Here is a 19870-nt window from a genome sequence, read left to right as displayed (position 1 = left end):
GGAATTTGAATAAATAACAAGTTTATTAATCACTCATGAGTGGGACCACATCCACACAACACTCAAGTGCTGCAGGAGGTAGTACACTGAATTCACAAACCATCGTCCCTTTTATACTGGTTTTCTGCAATGTAAGCATGTGGACAGAAATGGAAAGAACAATTTTTAGAAATAGCTATCAGCAAACAAGGACAGATGGATGACTACGTGGTCAGCAAAGTGGGAGGGGGAGCAGGAATGCTTATGGCAGCAGTAAATGATCGACAGTTAACATCTGAGACCAGGTGCACTGGCAGCTACAAACCATCAGCACATACATTGCTTTAGCTGAGTCAGGAAGTCAACTAAAATAGAAAACACAAGCAGAGTGAAAAGACGAGCAGCAGAGGACGGAAGGATTATGAAGGAAACAAAATGGACACCACAGCCAAAATGTCTGTCGCTTATGCGAAGTAAAATATTACACGTTTCCACACTAGAGGTATACTACTAACAACTAACACATTTGCAAAGCAGTAAGACGGATCAGATGTAAGTTTACGTGGTTTCCAGAGTAGTAGTGGTTCAAGTCTAGCATATAATTCTTCAAACCATCTGGGCTTCCAGTATTTACTCAAGGGCATTCCATTGCATCATTTGTAGCATATCCGCACCACTAGTCACTAACTAACTATATACAAATAAGGGTTAGCCCCATTCAAAACTTGTCTAGGTAAGTGAGTGGAGTGGGCTTGTTTAGTGCAGCTGTGAGTAAGGCCAAGCCTTTAAATCTGCTCTTTACTGAAGTCCATATATACATGAGGCTGCATTGCCTTTATTTAGAGGAAATGTGGTCCAGCTATTCAGGTTGCATTGCCTGTTGTGGAGCAGCATTAAGAGTCATGTGCATGTGTGGCACTGGTCTTTAACCCCTTCGGTGCTCATGACGGAATGGTTCCGTCATGATCCCCTGTGCTCATGACGGAACCATTCCTTCATGAGGGGTTTCCTTTTTGCTTTTTGGGCCTCAGGAGGTGGAGGAGTTTCCCCAACCTCCAGAGGCCTTTCACTTGTTTTCAATCCAATGACGATCGTGGGCATGGCGTGCTGTCGTCAGTAAATTGAAAACGAAACTGAAACTTGGTTTCAGTCTTAGTGTTTCAGTGCTTGTGGGGCTATCTCAGCCCCCGAGCACCAAAACACTTGGGAGAGGTATCATTAGAAAGGGGAGAATCTCCCCTTTCCAATGGTACCCCTCCCTAGTAGATCCCTGCATGGGGATCGCCCAGGGGGGGCGATCCCCAAGCAGGGATCCACCCACTAGGCACCAGGGAGGGGGAGCGGCTCCTTGGGCAAGGGCCTTTGCTCCCCCCATATTTCTGGGGCTAAATTCAGTCTTTCTGCCCCCCTTGGGGGCAGATGGGGGCTACAGTCCCAATCTCGCCCTCTGGGGGTGGGGGGGAAGCCTACTAGAACCAGGGTTTTTTTTTTCTAAGTAAATTAGGGGTGGGGGCTGCCCAATATGGGCACACCAATGCCCCCCCTGCACAATTTGTCTTTGGGGCAGTAGTCCCCAATCTGTCCCTCAGGGGTGGCAGAAACCCCACTAAACGCCAGGGTTTTTTTTTTATGCGCCACACATTTTGTGATAGGCAATTTTAATGTTGCCTCAATAGGTTTTGGGCCCTTGCCTGTCGCGGGTACTTGGGCCTCCCACACAAGTGAGGCACCATTTTATCGGGAGACCTAGGGGAACGCTGGGTGGTAGGAAATTTGTGTCAGCCCGGTGATGCCACAACTTCCCACACAAAAATGTGTGGAAAAAGTGATTTGTTCAGCTAAATTTGAGGTTTGCAGGGGATTCTGGGTAAGAAAACGTTGGGGGATCCACGCAAGACATACCTCACTGGAATCCCCCGGGTGTCTAATTTTCAGAAATGTGTGGGTTTGGTAGGTTTCCCTAGCTGTCCGCTGAGCACGGGGCCAAAGACCCAGGTGACCTCCCTTGCAAAACCAGGTTGTTTTGTGATAGTCAATTTTGATGTTGGCTCAAATATGTTTTGGGCTCTTGCCTGTTGCGGGTACTTGGGCCTCCCACACGAGTGAGGCACCATTTTTATCGGGAGACCTGGGGGAACACTGGGTGGTAGGAAATTTGAGTCAGCCCGGTGATGCCACAATTTTCCCACACAAAAATGTGTGAAGAAAGTGATTTTTTTTCAGCTAAATTTGAGGTTTGCAGGGGATTCTGGGTAAGAAAACGTTGGGGGATCCATGCAGGCCATACTTCCCTGGCATCCCTCGGGTGTCTAGTTATTAAAAATGTATACGTTTGCTAGGTTTCTCTAGGTGTCAGCCGAGCTAGGGTTCAAAAACTACAGCTAGGCACTTTGCAAAAAAAAGTTCATTTTTCACTGTGAAAATGTGGTTTGTCCATCTTGCGTTTTGGGCAGTTTCCTGTCACGGGCACTAGGCCTACCAACACAAGTGAGGTACCATTTTTCTCAGAAGACTTTGGGGAACGTGGGGTTGGTGGAATTTTGTGGATCAACGCAGACTCCAGAACTTTCCACCACAGAAATGTGAGGAAAATGTGTTTTTCTTTTGACAATTTTTAGGTTTGCAAGGGATTCTAGGTAACATAACCTAGTGAGAGCCAGTCAAGTCACCCCATCCTGGATTCCCCTGGGTTTCTAGTTTTCAAAAATGTATAGGTTTGCTAGGTTTTCCCAGGTGCTGGCAGAGCTAGGGTTAAACTACAGTTAGGCACTTTGCAAAAAAAGGGTCTTTTTTCTTTGTGAAAATGTGGTGTGTCCAGGTTGTGTTTTGAGCCGTTTCCTGTCGTGGGCACAAGGCCTACGCACACAAGTGAGGTACCGTTTTTATCGGGAGACTTAGGGTAACGCAGAATTGTAGAGCAACTATTATTACCTATTGGCTTTTGATGCATTTTTGCCTTCCAAATGAAAGACCATGTGTAAAAAAGAAGTCATTTTGAAAAAATGACCTATAATTCTCATGCTAGTATGGGTATTCCCAATTTCGGAAATGTGCAAATATCTACTGTTTGTAAACTCTATTTTGTTCCCATTTCAGAAATACATGGGTGTCTTTCATACCGATTTTTCCATGTATACATTTTCCCAAAATAATTGCTATATACCCGGTACATAATTATAAAAAACCATTGCAAGACGCTGCTCAGTTATTGGCTCTGGGTTCGCCGGGTTCTTAGTGAACCTACAAATCCTATATATCCCCACAACTGGAAGGGTCCAGCGGATGTAACGGTATATTGCTTTCAAACAGCTGTCATAATTAGAAGAAGTTACAGGTGAAAACGTTGACACAAATGGCTGTTTTTTTCAACTAATTTTCAATGTTTCCTATATTTAACTGTTAGTTTCTATGAAGAAACCTTGATGGATCTGACCACTTGCTGAATTCAGAATTTTGTCTACTTTTCGAAAATGTGTAGCTTTCCAGGATCCATTATTGCTTTCATACCCATTTCTACCATTAACTGGAAGGAGGCTGAAAGCACAGAAAATAGCAAAAATAGGCTATGTCCCAGAAAAATGTCAAAACAGTGTAAAAAATGTTGGTTTTCTGACGAAAGTCTGCTTGTCCCTGAAAGCTGGGAAGATGGTGATTTCAGCACCACAACCCCTTTTTTGATACCATTTGCAGGGTAAAAAACAGACGCTTTCACCTGGAGCCCTTTTCCCCCCATGTTTCCCCCCTTCCCCCCCCCCAAAAAAAACAAAATGTAACTGTATTTTCGCTACTTTCTGGGTCCCCTCCAGGGGAATCCACAAACCCTGTGTACCTTTAGAATCGCCACGATATTGGAAAAAAAAGACGCAAATTTGGCGTGGATACCTTATATGGTTAAAAGGTTACAGGGGCCTAAGCACAAACTACCCCAAATAGCCAAAAAAAAGGCTGAGCACGGGGTGGGAAAGGCCTAGCAGCGAAGGGGTTAATGTCAGAGAAGGGCTAAAAATCAATGGGATGGAATATGCCTCTTAGAACAATTGTCCAAGTCAAATATTTGAATGTTCGTTTTTTGCTGTTGGTTAAGATTAAATGCCTCATTGTAACTGTAGTGGGTGGAATAGATGGTGGTTGTTGCTGCATCTTCTGTTTTTTACTTACTCATTTGACCTTTTTGTTTGTCTGCCTAGAAACGAGAAGGTTTGCTTCAGACAGCCCACGTGACGGAGGAACTCACGACCACAACAGAGTAAGACGGAAATGAAACCCTTACCTAACTCAGCGGGCGACATTTAGCCAGAAACGTCCCCTGCTCTCTGGGTAAAGCTGTGTGAAAACATCTTATAGATTCTTCTTAATAGCGGCAGTGGAGAAACCCTTCTTCCCACGCAGCTTTTCCCTAGAGATGAGCTCGTAGGTTTGTTTTCTCAAGAAGGAAGTAATGTGAAGAGATCGCCTTCGCATCTGAATTAACTTTTTGGCAGTTCCGCTGAAATGGACGGGTTTGGGGACTTGTGTAGCGAGCTTGTAAAAGCAGAAATACAAAGCGTCTGCTGTGGGCCTCGTTGTAACAACGCGATATACATTTAAATAGGGTCGAATATGTCGCTATCATTCTACTTTTGCGAGGCTTCCTTACATTGGTTCCAGGCCCCATCCGTCCATTTGTATCATGAACATTTCTGTTTTATTTCTCGTCATCCTGACGATTCAGTGTAGCAACTCAGGACTTGTTTTTGTTCTTTGCCCGTTTCCCCACGGGGCCTATGAACATTGATGTCCTTAGTGTGATTTACCTGGCAGCTGCATAATACATGTCCAGGCCCCTGCTGTAGAGTCCAGAGCCGCATTTGTTCATGTATATTTGACATGTTTAAAATTAGGGTGTTTAGCGTAATTGGTGCATATATTTTCTCATAACGTTCTGTTTTTATTTCCACAAACCTTTCTTACCTTATTGTGTTCTTAAGTGCGTCACTGTCCTCCAGCTGATTCACAGTTTACCTCATAATTGGAAACTTTTCTTCCTTCGATGTCTGTTCACTACAATGCTTGGTTACATGAAGATACATGCACGGCCTTTGACCCTTGATGAGATCTCATGGTGAACCTTTTTGTCTCATCCTTATCCCGGTTTGCTGTGTAGGTGTCAGGGGAGTGCAGGGCGTGGGAGCCGCAGAGAGCACGCAGGGCTACCTTACTCTTTACCTTCTATTTCTGCTGCTGCCTTCGTGACCCTATAGAGGCTGGGATAGCAGATTCTACTCCTGGCTGTCCTTAAATGACCTGCTTCCTTTCTCCAGCTGTGACAGTAGTGCATAAATCTGTACTTTGTCAGGCATGGACGGCTGTTTGTACTGTTCAGAGTAGCTAACCGATGTACAGAAAAAGCAAGGCCTGGCTGCATTTGTAACAATCCCCAACCACAGGCTTTGTGAATGTGGCTTTGTTTCATGTCATCTGTGGTTTTGAGATGTATTGTGACGTCATTTACAGGATGACCCCTTTGCATGGATCACGGGTCAACACTGCAGCCATTCTACAACCACGGACCCTGCGAAACCCAAGATGCCAGACTCATGCCCATGACACAGAGACTGGTTGTCCTGCTGTGAGAAGGCTTTTGCCACATTTTATCTTTCAAAACACAGTAGTGAGTGCTTCTGGTATTGCAGAAAAGTTTCAGCTGAGTTCCTAACACACAAGAAAGGAAACTATTTGGCAGAAACACAAGCCATGTCACCACTTGTGGCCACCACCACCTTGAGACGGAGATTCCCGACTGTTAGGCCTACCATGCACCACATCCACAACCCTGGAAAATGAAGTTCCATAAAAACGTACATATGCCACACAATTCCCACCCATCCATTTTTCAATATTTGATACACTTCAGCAGTTAGTGACTAACAATTTCAACTATTTGAAGACCAACAGAAAAGGTTGTCTGTTAAACCTTACTTTATCACAAGAACCAGATTAACGAGCATTGGCATAGCCAATAGGTCTCGCCTTTGGGACCTTATAAGTGTTTAGTTATCCAGCACAATATCCTTGGTGCAACATCAACTGTTGCATGGCTAAACACTTATAAGGTCCCAAAGGCGAGACCTATTGGCTATGCCAATGCTTGTTTGAAGCAGTCTCTGTGCAAAGACGCCACTCTTGTTCAAGTATGAGACTCTCTTAAGGAGTGGTTCCTGCCAGAAGGGCCGAGACTACATAGGAAGGTCCGCTATTTCCAGGGCGGTTAACTGTGAGGAGAGGCTATATGTAAAGGCAGAGCTTTGCTTAATTTCTAAAAGAATGAGCCCAAAGCTCTGCTCAGAAACCCGCATCTGGTGCAATTGAATGTCAGCGTGCTCATTACCAAGGATTGGGCTGCGCAGTCTCGATTCCATCTCAAGCCTCTTTAATCCATAGTGAAAGCGGTTTGGCCCCTAACAATCACACTAAACTATGAATCCCGAATGCTGCGTGAATGGTATTTATCCCCATGTTTTGAAGTTGATAAAGTGGTGTTTAAACTTTTTTATCCCAGCATACTAGGATGACAAACTGTTATAGATCTCTTATAATTCTCGAAAAATGCACTTTCTACCGATTTTAACCGAGCATTATTGCAATGATTTTAATTAATTGTGCAATAAAAATTATCTATCGATCTAAATCCACTACTAGGAACTCCCTTTCCCTTTACATCACTTGTTCAAGTTCCTGCGTTCTCCCTCTTTGACGGGTTTTCTGACGTTCTCTTCCTCGCCTCTCCGCTTTGTGTGTTTACCCTCTTTAGCGCTGGGAAAATGTCTAATGTAGAAAATAATGTGGTTGGAACCCCCCGCTCAAATTAAGCACTGACAGAGAGAATTTGCAATATTTGCCTTTGCAATGGTGAAAGCGTCTCTTGTAAGACCTTCACCTGTCAGGGGAAAACACTCCTCTCGGAGGCAGGAGACTGCTAAAGGCTTGGTTGGCTGCCTCCTAACAGGGGCCATGAGTCTCAGTAATGCTTGCACTTGTGAGGGGCGATGGTACCTTCTCCCAGAAGGATAGTCCTTATAAGGGCCCAGGTGACCAGTAGGTGTTACAGAGCAGGCACTCATAGAGGACCAGTGTATCTAAGAAAAAGATAAACTCACTGAACCAAAGCATGCAGTCTCATTCCAGCGAACAGGTATTCACAATGGACGAGTACGGCACTTGGGAACAAAGTAGCCAATTAAGGAACTAGAGTGTCCCAACCGCCAAAGCAGCCTCTCACACACACAAGATTATCATTCTCACAGATCAGAGCATAGAGGCAAACATCGCTTCGTCTTCTGAGAATAGAGGCATTCACAAGCGCAAGGACGCCGCATTTTCAAAATTGCAGACAGAGAAACGGAAAACTGGAATTCGTTGTGGCACAGGAAACAAGTTCACGCTCACGCAGAAGAAACACAATTATGGAACCTGTACATTGTGTATGCAAAAAGCAGACACAAACACAAGGAATAGAGCAAAAATAAACTGAGAAGTGAGAACCACAGCAGTTCAGTCAAAGTTAGCAGAGAGTAACAGGCAGCACCCCTCTCAAGGAGCACCGAAACACACACAGGTCCACTGCCTATAGGTGGGAGAGAAACTCACGGATACCTTTAATGCTTCATTGTCACCGAGAAGAGACTTCCTGGGAACAATCGCAGTTTATTCACTCGGTGTTACAGGCATGTTCAACTAGAAGCACATTATCAGAGACCGGAAACACGTGCCTTGCTCTAACTCAGCAAAAACAGAGCATCTCTTGGTTCACAGCGCTGACGCACAAGAATGAGGGTCTCATTAAAAACAATTGCGGTCACACTAATTTGAAACAGACTCCACATCCTTGTCACTGAAAACAAGCGCGGCCATGCTAATTACAAACAGATAGCCTCTGCGCGCCACTGCTCGCTCCCACAAGGTGGATGCTGCCACATGCACGATTGTGTGGAAAAGAGCAGACCAATTTCTAAAGGTCATCTTCTAGGGCAGCGCATGCGCGCTGTGCTAGGCTCTACCTAAAAAGCAGCCAAAATATAGCAAGGGGCTACTAGCTGCTGACTGTGGACTATAGTGAGACTCCTTCATTCATGAGCCTTTACCCTAGCCTTCCACCTCCACTACAAATAAAACAAATGAAAAGTTGTCAGACACGTAGGAACAATGCCACATTTGTGGCTAGGAACCCTACACTGCTGTAACTGCTCCAGTGGTCTATCCCTGCTGGGTAGCTATATTTTAAATGAAAAAGGTATACACAACAAAACAAAATGTTAGCGTGTGTCTTGTGAATATTTCTGCTTCTTTCAGAAGCTCAAGGGCGCCATTGCTCCATCTCTGTGCATGTTTTATGTTTTTTTTAATAGTGATGGGGAAACTGGCATGGTTCATTTCAGAGGTGTATAAAGCCGTTTTAAAAGTTTAAAGGTGACTTTCTGCATCTAGTGATGTCATGGGATGTTAAGGCTCTTCATTGGTAGTTACCTGTGAATTGGCAGTTGATTTGATGATTATCTGGAGAGCAGCTTCTCCGCCTCACTGACTGTCTTCCTTAGAACGTCATAACTTTTTGCGTCATTTTCCTGGATGGTGGGTAGGCGTTTTCACATTTCTTATGTAAACTGTTTCATGAAACATATGTTTTACTTTCACAGACTTGCATTAATTAAACCTTTTGTTTTTATCTTGCAGGATGATGATGGGAAGGTTTGGTAAGCATGTCTTTTCTCTTTTAGTAGAGTGTCTGTGTATTTATTTTATTGCCTTTTCCTACTATGTTTGATTTTAGTCACATTAGTTCATGACCATGTCTTTTCTCTTTTAGTACAGTGTCTGTGTATTTATTTTATTGCCTTTTCCTACTATGTTTGATTTTAGTCACTTTAGTTCATGACCATGTCTTTTCTCTTTTAGTACAGTGTCTGTGTATTTATTTTATTGCCTTTTCCTACTATGTTTGATTTTAGTCACTTTAGTTCATGACGTAAATCCCACCCTGATGTCTGCCTTCTGCTTCAGTAGGTAGCCCTGAGTTCCTTCTGCCATTTAAAGATTTCTGGGGATGGTCATGAGTTTGTACAGCATATTGAACAACCTTATTTTGTATGAGATCATTTGTTTCTTACAATACATGGGGGCCTCCCTGCCATCACTGTATAAGACAGGTTTCTAATATTTTTTATCACAGCCTACTCGTGACATCACTAGTCACCTCTAAGGAAATGAAGTAGGTGCTCAGCTGTAATAACTTGCTGAGCTGTGCCTGCAGGCAGACAGCATGAAAGGACAGTAATTAAGACAATGGTGTTTAAACAATGAAAACGAGTAATAGCTTTTGAGATTTTGCTCCCGAAATAACCACTCATTAACATAATGGAACCATATATGAGACTATCGCTCATTGCACAAAAACCGGCATCATGCATACTACTATACAAGAGCTATTGCTGTTTTCCAGAGGCACTTGCATTCAACTGCATATGCTTTTGTATCAAGTTAGCTGTAATTTAATGAGTTTACTTTGGCACTTCCACATATGTTGTACTTGTACTTATAAAAATATATATATATTTTTTTTTTTTAAGTACAACATATGTGGAAGTGCCAAAGACAAGGTAGGAAACCAGCATAAGCGGTTGGTTACAATCCTTTGAGTCGTTATCAGTGCGATAATGAGGTGGCAGGCTGCCCTCCTGTCGTCATCCCAGCTTCAGAGGGTTTTTCTGCTACCTGAGGCTTGCGCCCGAAATTATAACTGGGTGTATATTGCTCATGTCACCCTACGGAAACCACAGAGAGCAGAATCACCATACTCTAAGCATCCCAACGCAGTGGTTCTAGTGCGGAGAAGCTGAGGATAGAATGTTGGACAACATTCACCGATCTCGACTGTAAATGTTTTACAAAATAACAAATATGGAGATGCAAACATGGAGATATCCGCACTTTCAGGCAACATGATTCCCCCTTGCATGTGGAAACATAATTTTTTTATAAAAAGCTGTTATAAGTGTGTGTGTGATGAGATGAAGTCACATAGATATTTCCCTCTTAAACCTATGACTTTTGGAAGTGCGACGGTCCAGCAGGAAGGACTAGTTGTGAGATTATGGTGGAATCATCTGGATGGTCTAATTGGGTGCGGTTGAACACAGTTCCATACTACGGGGATTAGCGGCTGTGTGAAATCATTCGCTACATTTCATGTTTTCAGAGACTTGCATCCACCAAGGATTTGTGATGAGATTGGCCCCTGATGAAGGGACTGGCTAGTCCCGAAATGCATTGGGCTCCATCGCAAACAAGCCGTTGAAATTTTGAACATTTGTAAATTACAAACAAAATTTTTTTATAATGCAGTTGTCTATGAAAGTGTAAATATGACATTGGTTTCTGAATACGTTTTTTGATTTATGATTATGTATACATTATGTTCATTTTTGCATTTCTGCATATGAAGTCCATTGACAACCTATTTTAAAGTTCACATAAAAAAGTGTGTACATAGAAAAGAGTGTTTCAAACAAGGAAGGTGTCCTTCAGTGAATTGTGCGCAGTGCATCCGGGTACATGTACTCGGCTTAACTTACTGGATTCTTACACACGAGCTGACAGCGTGTGTCTCGCTGCTGCACCACATTCAAATAAAAGTCCGTTAAAAACATTAAACAGGAAAAGTAGGATTAAATTGTTTCATCAGGAGTGCACTCTCAAATCCATAATTCGCTTTTGGAAGTTGAGACATACTCAATCCAAACCTTTTGCTGAAGTGAGTTACTCTTGGGGGGGGGGCGGGGGGGTTTGTTTGTGTGTATTTCTGTTTACGTGTTTGTTTGTTTTTGTTTGTTTGTATATTGTGAATCACTGGTATTGTCAGTCTCTTATTGCATGTATTGTTCATGTGCATTATAATTGCCTAAGCTCCTCTGAAGTTCTGAGCCTGAGGTGAGGCACCCTGGGGCCACAACTCTCGAACAGTAGGACTGAAACGTTGTACAAACTCCCCCGAAGACTGTTGTCCCTACAGTCCCATTTCTACCACAGACTCCAATCACACACTTCTCATTGGGTCTTGGCAGTACAGCAAGGATGTTGAGTAGTAGTGGCCAGTGTTTGCTTTGATGGGCGGGTGGGAGGTGGGGGCATAGGGGTCGCAAAGGGAGAGTGGCAAAATAAAAACTAATTGCAGATAAAAAGTACCTTCAGTCGGCCGCGTCCTGCATCGCGCTCTTTCTCCTCTTCTTCAGACACAAGGTCCCAGCCTGCCCTGTGCCAATCCTGAAGCTGCTCTCAGATGAGAGCAGCTTCAGGATTGGCCTTAATGCTCTCTATTAGTGCTCCAGGACAAACTGGGATGTTGTGCCTGCTTTCTTCAAACCCAGCAATGCAGCTGGGGTTGGAGTAAGCTTCACTGAGCATGAGGGTTTGGCCGGCCTGAAAAGGCCTGCCAAACCGTCATGCGCAGTGAAGGGAGTGGACTACAACTCCCCTCTGTGCTATCACCCCCCCGCCCAGCCCCCTAGTCTCAGCAAGAAAGGAGAAATAAAATGGGTGTCATTTTTAAGTCTCGCCTGAGCCAGCGCATGTGCTGCTCTGGCGAGACATTTAGTAGCGGCTTTTCGAAGTGCTACCAAAGCAGCCACCAGCTTGCGCTCACGCGCACAAGCATGCGCGCTGCGTCGCGCGCATCCATCGCATGCTTTAGCACGTCATCGCGATCACTTTCGCTTTCACGGCGATCGCAATGACTTTCTCTTTCACGGCCGCGTGGCGTTACTATTACTGCCACGCGGACAATGCTCGTTTTGTTTTGGCTACGTTGTTGATTCGAAGTCATTTTTAAAAACACGTCACAACACCTTTCTGAAGAACTGATTCTCATCTCTCTAAACGTCTTCTCCAATGATTTTTCATTTTATTTTTATGGGTATTTTACTTCTGGACACCATCGACTTGTAAATTAGAAAATTGTATTTTAGGCTACTTTCTCGCTTTTGAAACGCTGAGACACTCTACACCACCTAGAAGCCCTCAGACCACGTGTACTCAGCCACCTTGCATCTTGTTTGTGCTTACGAAAGCAGCTGCAGACTTATAATCATCGCAATACCAATCGTTTTGTAGCAACCCTTACTTTCCATTGTAGTGCTTTAGGCACAATTATTATTTTAGCAGCTGCATGACATTGATGCACCTTTACAAGCGTCGTTCCTTATTCCCAGTAATCGGGGGGAGCCTGTTGGTGGCACAGCAGGTTCAGTAGCACAGGGGTGCAAGAGACCATCTGCCCTCCAATATGATTATCTTTTTAATTACATGGAGCAACAAGCCTTGGCATAGCCAATAGGTCTCGCCTTTGGGACCATATAAGTGTTTAGCCATGCAACTGTTGATGTTGTTGCACCAAGGATATTGTGCTGCATAACTAAATACTTATAAGGTCCCAAAAGCGAGACCTATTGGCTATGCCAATGCTTGTTTCCTTTATTGACGTTTTTTGGGGGGCGGCAACGCTCCACTATAGCGGAGAAGCGCCTCTGATGATGAAACTCCTCCACCCCCCTTCCCCCCCACAACTGATTCAAAACTTTGCTAAAATATTATTCTACCTATCTGCAGCTTTCTGTAGGTGGGGATTTGGCATTCAAATCCAGCTAAAAGTATCTTGACTTACAAACATGAAACCAGTTATGCGTCTGACTGGAAAGTGGCCCTGCACGCTTGTTGTCTTGTCTGACGTCGCCACTGGTGGTGGAAAAGTGCTTCATTAGCAGAAGTGTGAGAGAGCAGCACTTCTTTCTGTTTAGACAAGTTGGGAACTTTAAAGTGGTTTAAACCTCCTGGGGGTGGGGGTGGGCTATTAAATTGTGAAGCCTTAAAATGAAATGGGTTCATTTGAATATTTAATCGTTTTCTAAATGGCCAGCTTCACGCACTGTAGCGGAATCTTTGAATGAGCGAATGGAAACATTATTCTCACGTACAGTGCCAGATGGTGGCTTTTGAAAGTGGTGCGGCATAAAGGCCACCTTTGACTGTCGCAGAGTGACCAAAGCAAGTGACACCAACAGACCCGGGAGAGTTCCAGGCTAAAGAACACTGTCTCCACATTCAGCAGGCAGGACATGTATGCAGATGGGCTTTACATTAACATAATCCCAAAACATGATTCTGAAGGGGTAAGGAGGCAAATTGTGATCACTATGTTAAACAACTTAGGTAAGTGATGGATAGGATTTTGTCACAATTTACCCAGTTACTAATGCATACAACGCTAGACTGAAAGGAAGAAAGGCTTTCCTGGTCTCTAAATTTAGATGAACACTATTTCATCTGGTTTCCTTCGACCCTGAGCGCTTTTTTTTATCTTTCACTTGGCACCAAACATCTCAAATAAATAAAGAAATCTTGAAACTAGGCCAGCTATAAACATTTTGTTGCTGGTGTTTTTCTTCCTTTCGGTCACTTCCTCCATAACATGCCCAATTCTAATTGAGATTGCATGCCGATAGATTCATTTTCCATGCATAAAGCAATTGGTGGAAAAAATCCATGTTGCGAAGGTATTTCTCAAGGGGCAAGTTTCACAAACTGTTTGTGTTTTTTCTTAAAGGGAAGTCCAACTGGTGTCGAACTATTTCCAGCAAGCACACTCATCTCACCTTATGGCTATTCAATCAACAAAATAATAGCACCACCCTGTACTTTACTGGTACGGTTGCTGCAGGCGCCTTACATGTTTGCAACGTGTCACCTTGTAGAAGCATGAGAAGAAAAGCAAGCAAAGCCTACACGCGTTCTCGGGACAACCGGCACAAGCACAGCTCTGCTGTCAGCACGGACTACTGTAGTCCATATCTTCCCGCATGCTTCCTGAACGAAACCCAGAAGAGGATAAAAACTAACCTGGCCAATTATTGTGCTCTTTAAAATAAAGCGGCACCATAATTGGCCATGTTGTGCACACTTCCTGCATTCGCTGTCTGGCTCTTCGGTGCCCCCTTGGAGGTTCCCGTGTGCCAATGCCGACTTGCTCTTATGATATTTATTTTATGAAATCGCCCAGATTGGATGGAAAAGGCAACACAGCGCTCCATTAAACAAAAAAGAAACTGCGGGCTGTTAGCTGGCCCAGCCCCTGCTTTCTAGGCAGAGTGGATTTAGAACAGAGAAGGCTGAAATACACATGCTGAGGCTTGCCGAATCCAGAGACCGACCAGTCTGTCATGCGCACTTTAAGTAGAGCGCTCTGCATGGCAACAACCCCCCCTAACACCCCCCACTCCCAATCGTGATGGGATTTCCAAGCAAGTAATTGCAGCCCAACCCTGCCTCGGTATGAGGCCCCCATAAACTTGATATTTTAAATCCACCAAAAAATAAGAATTTACAGTTCTATTATATATTTAATTCCAGGTGGGTTGTGGATGAACGCCCTTCTGCTTTGGAAGAGGAACCTCTGCTGCTCATGTACTTTCCAGGAAATGATTGTGCACTCCCATTAGCACGAGACAAAGGTTAGAGAGGCCGGAACCTCTCAGTAGAAACGGGAAGCGAATGTCATTGAGTAATCAAAATTCCCCGCAAAGGAAGAGTGAGCTGGTTATCTCTGATTCCAGGGATGGTCGGACGTCACACTCTCACTCACTCACTTTCTCTCTCTCTCTCTCACTCACTCTCTCTTTCTCTCACTCTCTCTCTCCACAAAGCAAAATGCGGCACAAGTACGATCGTATCTTTCGAAACCTAAAAGCAAAAGATCCTTTAATTTCCTGAAGTGTTCCAATGTGTGTGAAATAAAAAAATGTATGCGTGAACATTCCTCCTACAAAATAACGACGACGTAACCATTCTAAAATGCCATTGTCACTTTTATACTCAAATGGGTGTGCTTGAATATTGTGCTCAAACAGGTCTTATAAAAACGTCTGCACAGTATTCTCTAACTTGTTTTCATTTTGATTGGATTCCAGGCCGCAGCATTACAAGTCTTATTGAGTCCGGCCCTAAAAATGCAGTGTGGTGTTCACGCAGTTTACTGTGTTTACTAGGCCCTAGGTCTGAATCCGTACACAAAGGCCGTAAAGCGTCCATTGTTTTACTGCCCGCTATCTTCCCCAGCGTCGTGGGATTCATTTCGCTTTTTCTGCATCGTCCCACCCTACTTAATAACTGGGGAAATGACCCGCCCCAATCTAAAGTGCGTGCAGCAGGGAGAGGCGGGATTCCAGGCTTTGAGGCTCTCGATGCCGCTGAAATAATGACAGTTTAATTGATTGGTTCAGAAGACTTTCCTGCCTCTTTTTGATGCATTATTTACAGCTCACGTCTTCACACTGGGGCTGCAGACACCGCATCCAGCCGAGTTTGCGCATTCTTGTCTCTGTTTCCTCAGCCTGTGGTCCGCGGTTTCTGTGATTTTAGTGGGAGCCCTGATTGTTCATACTGTATTCTGGCCATACGTCGTAAGGACAGAAGACGGAGGTCCAGCCGTTGACTCTCCATTGGGGTTGTGTTCCGGAGAGACCAACTTCTTCCAAAGTACTTTTCCAGCGTTTTAACTTCGGGCAACTGTTTTCAGTCTATATTCCTGTATCCTGGAATTGTCATCTGGACATTTTATTTTACCCTGGGGTCTTCTCGAACTTCAGCAAACCATCATGGTTGCCTTGGCTTTTAGAAAAGTTGTACAGTGTACTTTTTCCGGCCTTGGGCATGAATTACCCGCATACCGAGCTGAATTTAATCCTGGGAATTTGAATGCTTTATTGCCTAGATAGCATAGCATCCTTAACATTTCTGGCCACAGCCCAGCTTATTTGTTATTTTACATTGTTATCCATCGAATTAGCATTCTTCTGTATTCGGCATGTGTGGAATGTACTGTGGGTTCAGGATTCAGTGCTTGCTGGGTTGTACACTGAAAAAGGATGTCTTCATAGGTATTTCCAACTACCATCATGTATAGATTTGCAAAATAATGATTAATATTGAATTTTGTGTGCGTAATACAGTATTCGTGCATTCATCTAGGAAAAAGCACCGAGTGGACAATGATTTATCAGGTGTTTTGTTGCATGCCTGAGGGCTGAGTTACTAACCCGTACCACCTCCCCTTTGTAAGCCTTGGACTGCTCTGCCCTATTCTCCTAATTTCGTTGAATATAACCAGTGAGTTATCCCCCATGAAAGTGCTTAATCTCCAGCATGAGCATTACCCAGAATTGAAATGCATAGCCATCTTTTTCATGGATGCGTACATCCAACTTGCTCATGGAGATAATTGATCTCTTGGAACATTACAGCTTTTTCACCCTACGTGGTTACTTTATATTAATTGTGACCCTGAGACCAGCTCGGTTTCAAGTAAGGGATGTGTCCAACCAGTTAATCAACTTCAGTTTCAGTTTCAAAGCCTAGATTCATAAATTATATCAAAAAGTTCTGCTGATGCTGTGTTTTTTTTTATCTGCCAAGTCCACATTGTGATTCAGCTGCACTCCTCCTAACTTTATTATGGCCACCATGGAGGTAGCGTGCTCCTCCATTCTGACATCTGTCGTCAAGTTTGACAAATTTGGTCCCAACCCTTCCAATGCCGCTTTCGATTCTTGAAAGCACTCCAGTATAGGACCGCTACCGCTGTGGCTGGTTGCAAAGCCTCCTGGTACATGATTCTCTATTTGATTGCTATGAGTGAACATGTCCTCACCATCCCTTTGTCCCGTAGTGTTTACACCATTTCTCCAATGTTCAAGAGCTGGTGGCTCTGCATGGTTGCTTCCTTAGCCTTGCACAGCAGTCTGCTACCTTTTTTCTCTCTGCATCATACTGGAATGACTTGCCTGCCTTGGGTATCTGAACGCTGGAGCTTGGCATGCCGTGATGCTTCAGCCTGTTTTCAAGCATGCAGCATAGGCATGATCACCCATGGAGTTTGGAGGAACAGTGTTGCTCCCTATGGTCCTAGTCTGCAGCAAGGAGTGTCTCTGGTCACCTGTTTTTCCTGCCTGCATGCTAGTCACCTATGGGCTGCTGGGTTGTGATATCCTCAGTCACCACTCGATTTTCAGATCCTCAACTGGTCCTGCCTTAAGTAGTGGGCAGCGTCCTCTATTTCACTTCGGGGCATTTCCAGGGTAATTCCCTAGGTGGTCTGATCATCTGCTCCAGGACACCAGCGATGGGTGTCATTCCGCCCAGGGTGTCCTACGCATCTTGATACCCAGTGTCCCGCATCCTCAGCTCTTGCTAGCTGAGATGTGATAGTAATGACAACTTTACTATGAGACATGGTGGAACAATAAAAATAATTTTTGATTACATCAGATTTCGGTATTGTGACCTCTTCTACAACAGTTACTAGTCCAGAATAATCAAATAATCTAGCACATATGTTTGCCGTTTTCCTCTTAATGCTGCTTCCCAGTACCTTTTCTTCGTACTTAAAAGCAATAAGCTATATTACCCGCAGGTTCTCAGAGTTCAAACGCCCTTTTCTCTGGAGTGGCAGGAAAGTGACAAGAGCATTCAAGTAAGAAATGTTACCGTATGACATTTATTTCAGCTTGCACATCTTCTCTCCACCTTCAAAATTGCTCATGGGTTGAGTTGTTTCACATCAGTGCTGCTGCCTCTTTGCTTCTGCCCTCCCTTTAATTCCTCCACAGTCCTGAGCCTAGGTGGCAAGGATGCTTTGCTGTTTAGAAGGTTCCAGTGATCATTCTGCTGGTTGAGGCAAAGTTGAGGTTTATGAATTAGGCTTTAGAGGTATTTTCATTTATTCTGAAGTCATTGTATGCGTAAAATAATAACAATGCAATTAAAAACACCATGCACTGATCCAGGTACCAACTGAGGTATTAATATGCTAAATCTGTTATGGTTACTGTTAGACATGGGGGTCTCTAGTTGGCAATGGTTTGCACCTTTGTCCAAATAGGGACCCTTCTTCCTTATCAGGGTAAGGGGGATAAACTCCAAAAATAACCCCTGCTCACCCCCTTGGTAGCTTGGCACGAGTAGACCGGCTTATCTCAGAGGCAGTGTGTAGAACATTTGTGCACACATACAGTAATACAGTAAAAACACTACAAATGGACACCACACCAGATTAGAAAAATAAGTAATCTTTATCTAAACCAAACAAGACCAAAATGACAAAAATCCACAATACAGTAATCAAAATATGACTTTTAATAGGGAGAAACAGTTCTGTTCATAGCAAATTATAGATGCAACACTTTCAACACAATGTACCTTGGATGCTTCAAAGTCAAAAGCAAGAAGAGCCGCAGGGAAGGTGATGCGTCGGTTCCTTACGCATAGGTAAAGTAATGCGTCGGTTCCTTACTCCAGTGGAGATGATGCCTCTGTTCCTTACTGCCAACCAGGGGAGATGATGCGTCGGTTCCTTACTGCGATGCAGGGGCGGTGATTCATCGCTTTCTTACTGCGCTGGAGGATGAAGTGTTTCTTTCTTACTGTGAGGGAATGTGATGCATCGGTTTCTTACTGCAACCCCGGTGTCCTTGGTGACTTGGCGCCCTGGTTTGATGCGTGAGGATCAGGGATGTGTCGGTTCTCGATGCAACAATGAAACTGCGTTGGTTTCTTCAGGCACGGTCCAACAATGCATTGGTTCTTGCAGCTGCACAGCAGGGCCTGCGTCGGAATTGGTGCGGTGATCTCAGACTCCATTGATCGGTGCTCTAGATGCGGCGTGCGGCGATTTCTCCAGCCGTGGGCAGGTGATCCGTCAAGTTCTTCAGCAGCACGATGACGATGCGGGAAATTTTTTCAGCACGGCAATGATGCGTCAAACAGGTGCAGATGTGTCGTGCTTCTCTTATTTGCGTTGCTTTTCCAGCTCCCAACAGCAGGAACAACCTCAGAGGCCCAGAACAGCAGCAGGTACCTCTTGGAATGTCAGAACTCTCAGCAAGGAAGTTCAGGCACGCTCAACTTCAAGCCCTTGGAGATCTTCAGCAAGCAGGGGACACAGCACATAGCAAAGTCCTTGTCCTTTCCTTGGCAGAAACTGCCACTGCAGGCCAACACCAGATAGCACACAGCAAAGGGACCGTACTTCAGTTTCTCCAGCTCTTCTCCTTGGCAAAGGTTCCTCTTGACTTCCAGAAATGATCTAAAAGCGTGGGGTCTGGGCCCCATTTTTTATAGCACAAATGTCTTTGTTCTCTGGTGACAGAGAAGCTCTTTGTATCAACACATAACAACTTGGAATTCTCCAAGGCAGGGAACTAGAGGCTACAGGGTGTTCAGGATGAGCTTGCCTCCAAACCTATCATGCACACACAAAAGAAAGTACCGTGAATGATTAGTCATTAACAAAAAGCAACCATATCCTTACAAAGCACTAAGTCAGTAAAGTGCTAGGCATCTCAAAAAGTGTAAAGGACTGTCCTCACACCACCAGGTGTCATGCATCCTCTTTGGCAGTCTTCGCTCTCTAAAACCCATGTTTGATAGAGAGTGGGCATGCACCTGTAGACAGGGAGGCACTTCGGACATGCTGAGTGGGGGCCCATGAATAAGTGTTTTAAAAACATAATGTAGTAACCCAAACAAGTTTATTCACTGGGTACTACTTGGTATTAAAAGCTGAAGTGTGGAGATTGGTGGAACTATTACCCCAACACCACCCACACTTCAGCTTTTAAAATCACTTATTCACGGGCCCCCACTTAGCTTATTAGAAGTGCCTCCCTGTCTCCAGGTGTAGTCCCGCTCTCTAGCAAACCTGTGTTTTAGAGAGAGGGGACTGCCAATGATGAAGCATGACACCTGGTGGTGAGTGAGGACAGTCCTTTACAATTTTTGAGATGCCTAGCACTTTACTGACTTAGTGCGTTGT

General features: G+C 44.3%; 1 protein-coding gene across 7 annotated transcripts in view; it reads left to right on the top strand.

Annotated features, from left to right (window-relative positions):
• Nucleotides 1–19870, top strand: part of PARVB (parvin beta) — a 515092-nt gene that overhangs the window by 385199 nt on the left and 110023 nt on the right. For all 7 annotated transcript variants that reach the window (XM_085652456.1, XM_085652460.1, XM_085652461.1 and 4 more), the window contains exons 7-8: nt 4167–4225; nt 8689–8708. In XM_085652456.1, the coding sequence (XP_085508582.1) occupies nt 4167–4225; nt 8689–8708 (79 nt within the window). The remainder of the gene's footprint in view (nt 1–4166; nt 4226–8688; nt 8709–19870) is intronic.

Source organism: Triturus cristatus, chromosome 4_1, assembly GCF_964204655.1.
Source record: "Triturus cristatus chromosome 4_1, aTriCri1.1, whole genome shotgun sequence".
In the NCBI taxonomy this organism is placed as follows: domain Eukaryota; kingdom Metazoa; phylum Chordata; class Amphibia; order Caudata; family Salamandridae; genus Triturus; species Triturus cristatus.
Note: the sequence above shows the minus strand (reverse complement) of the source record. Positions and strands in the feature narration are given on the sequence as shown.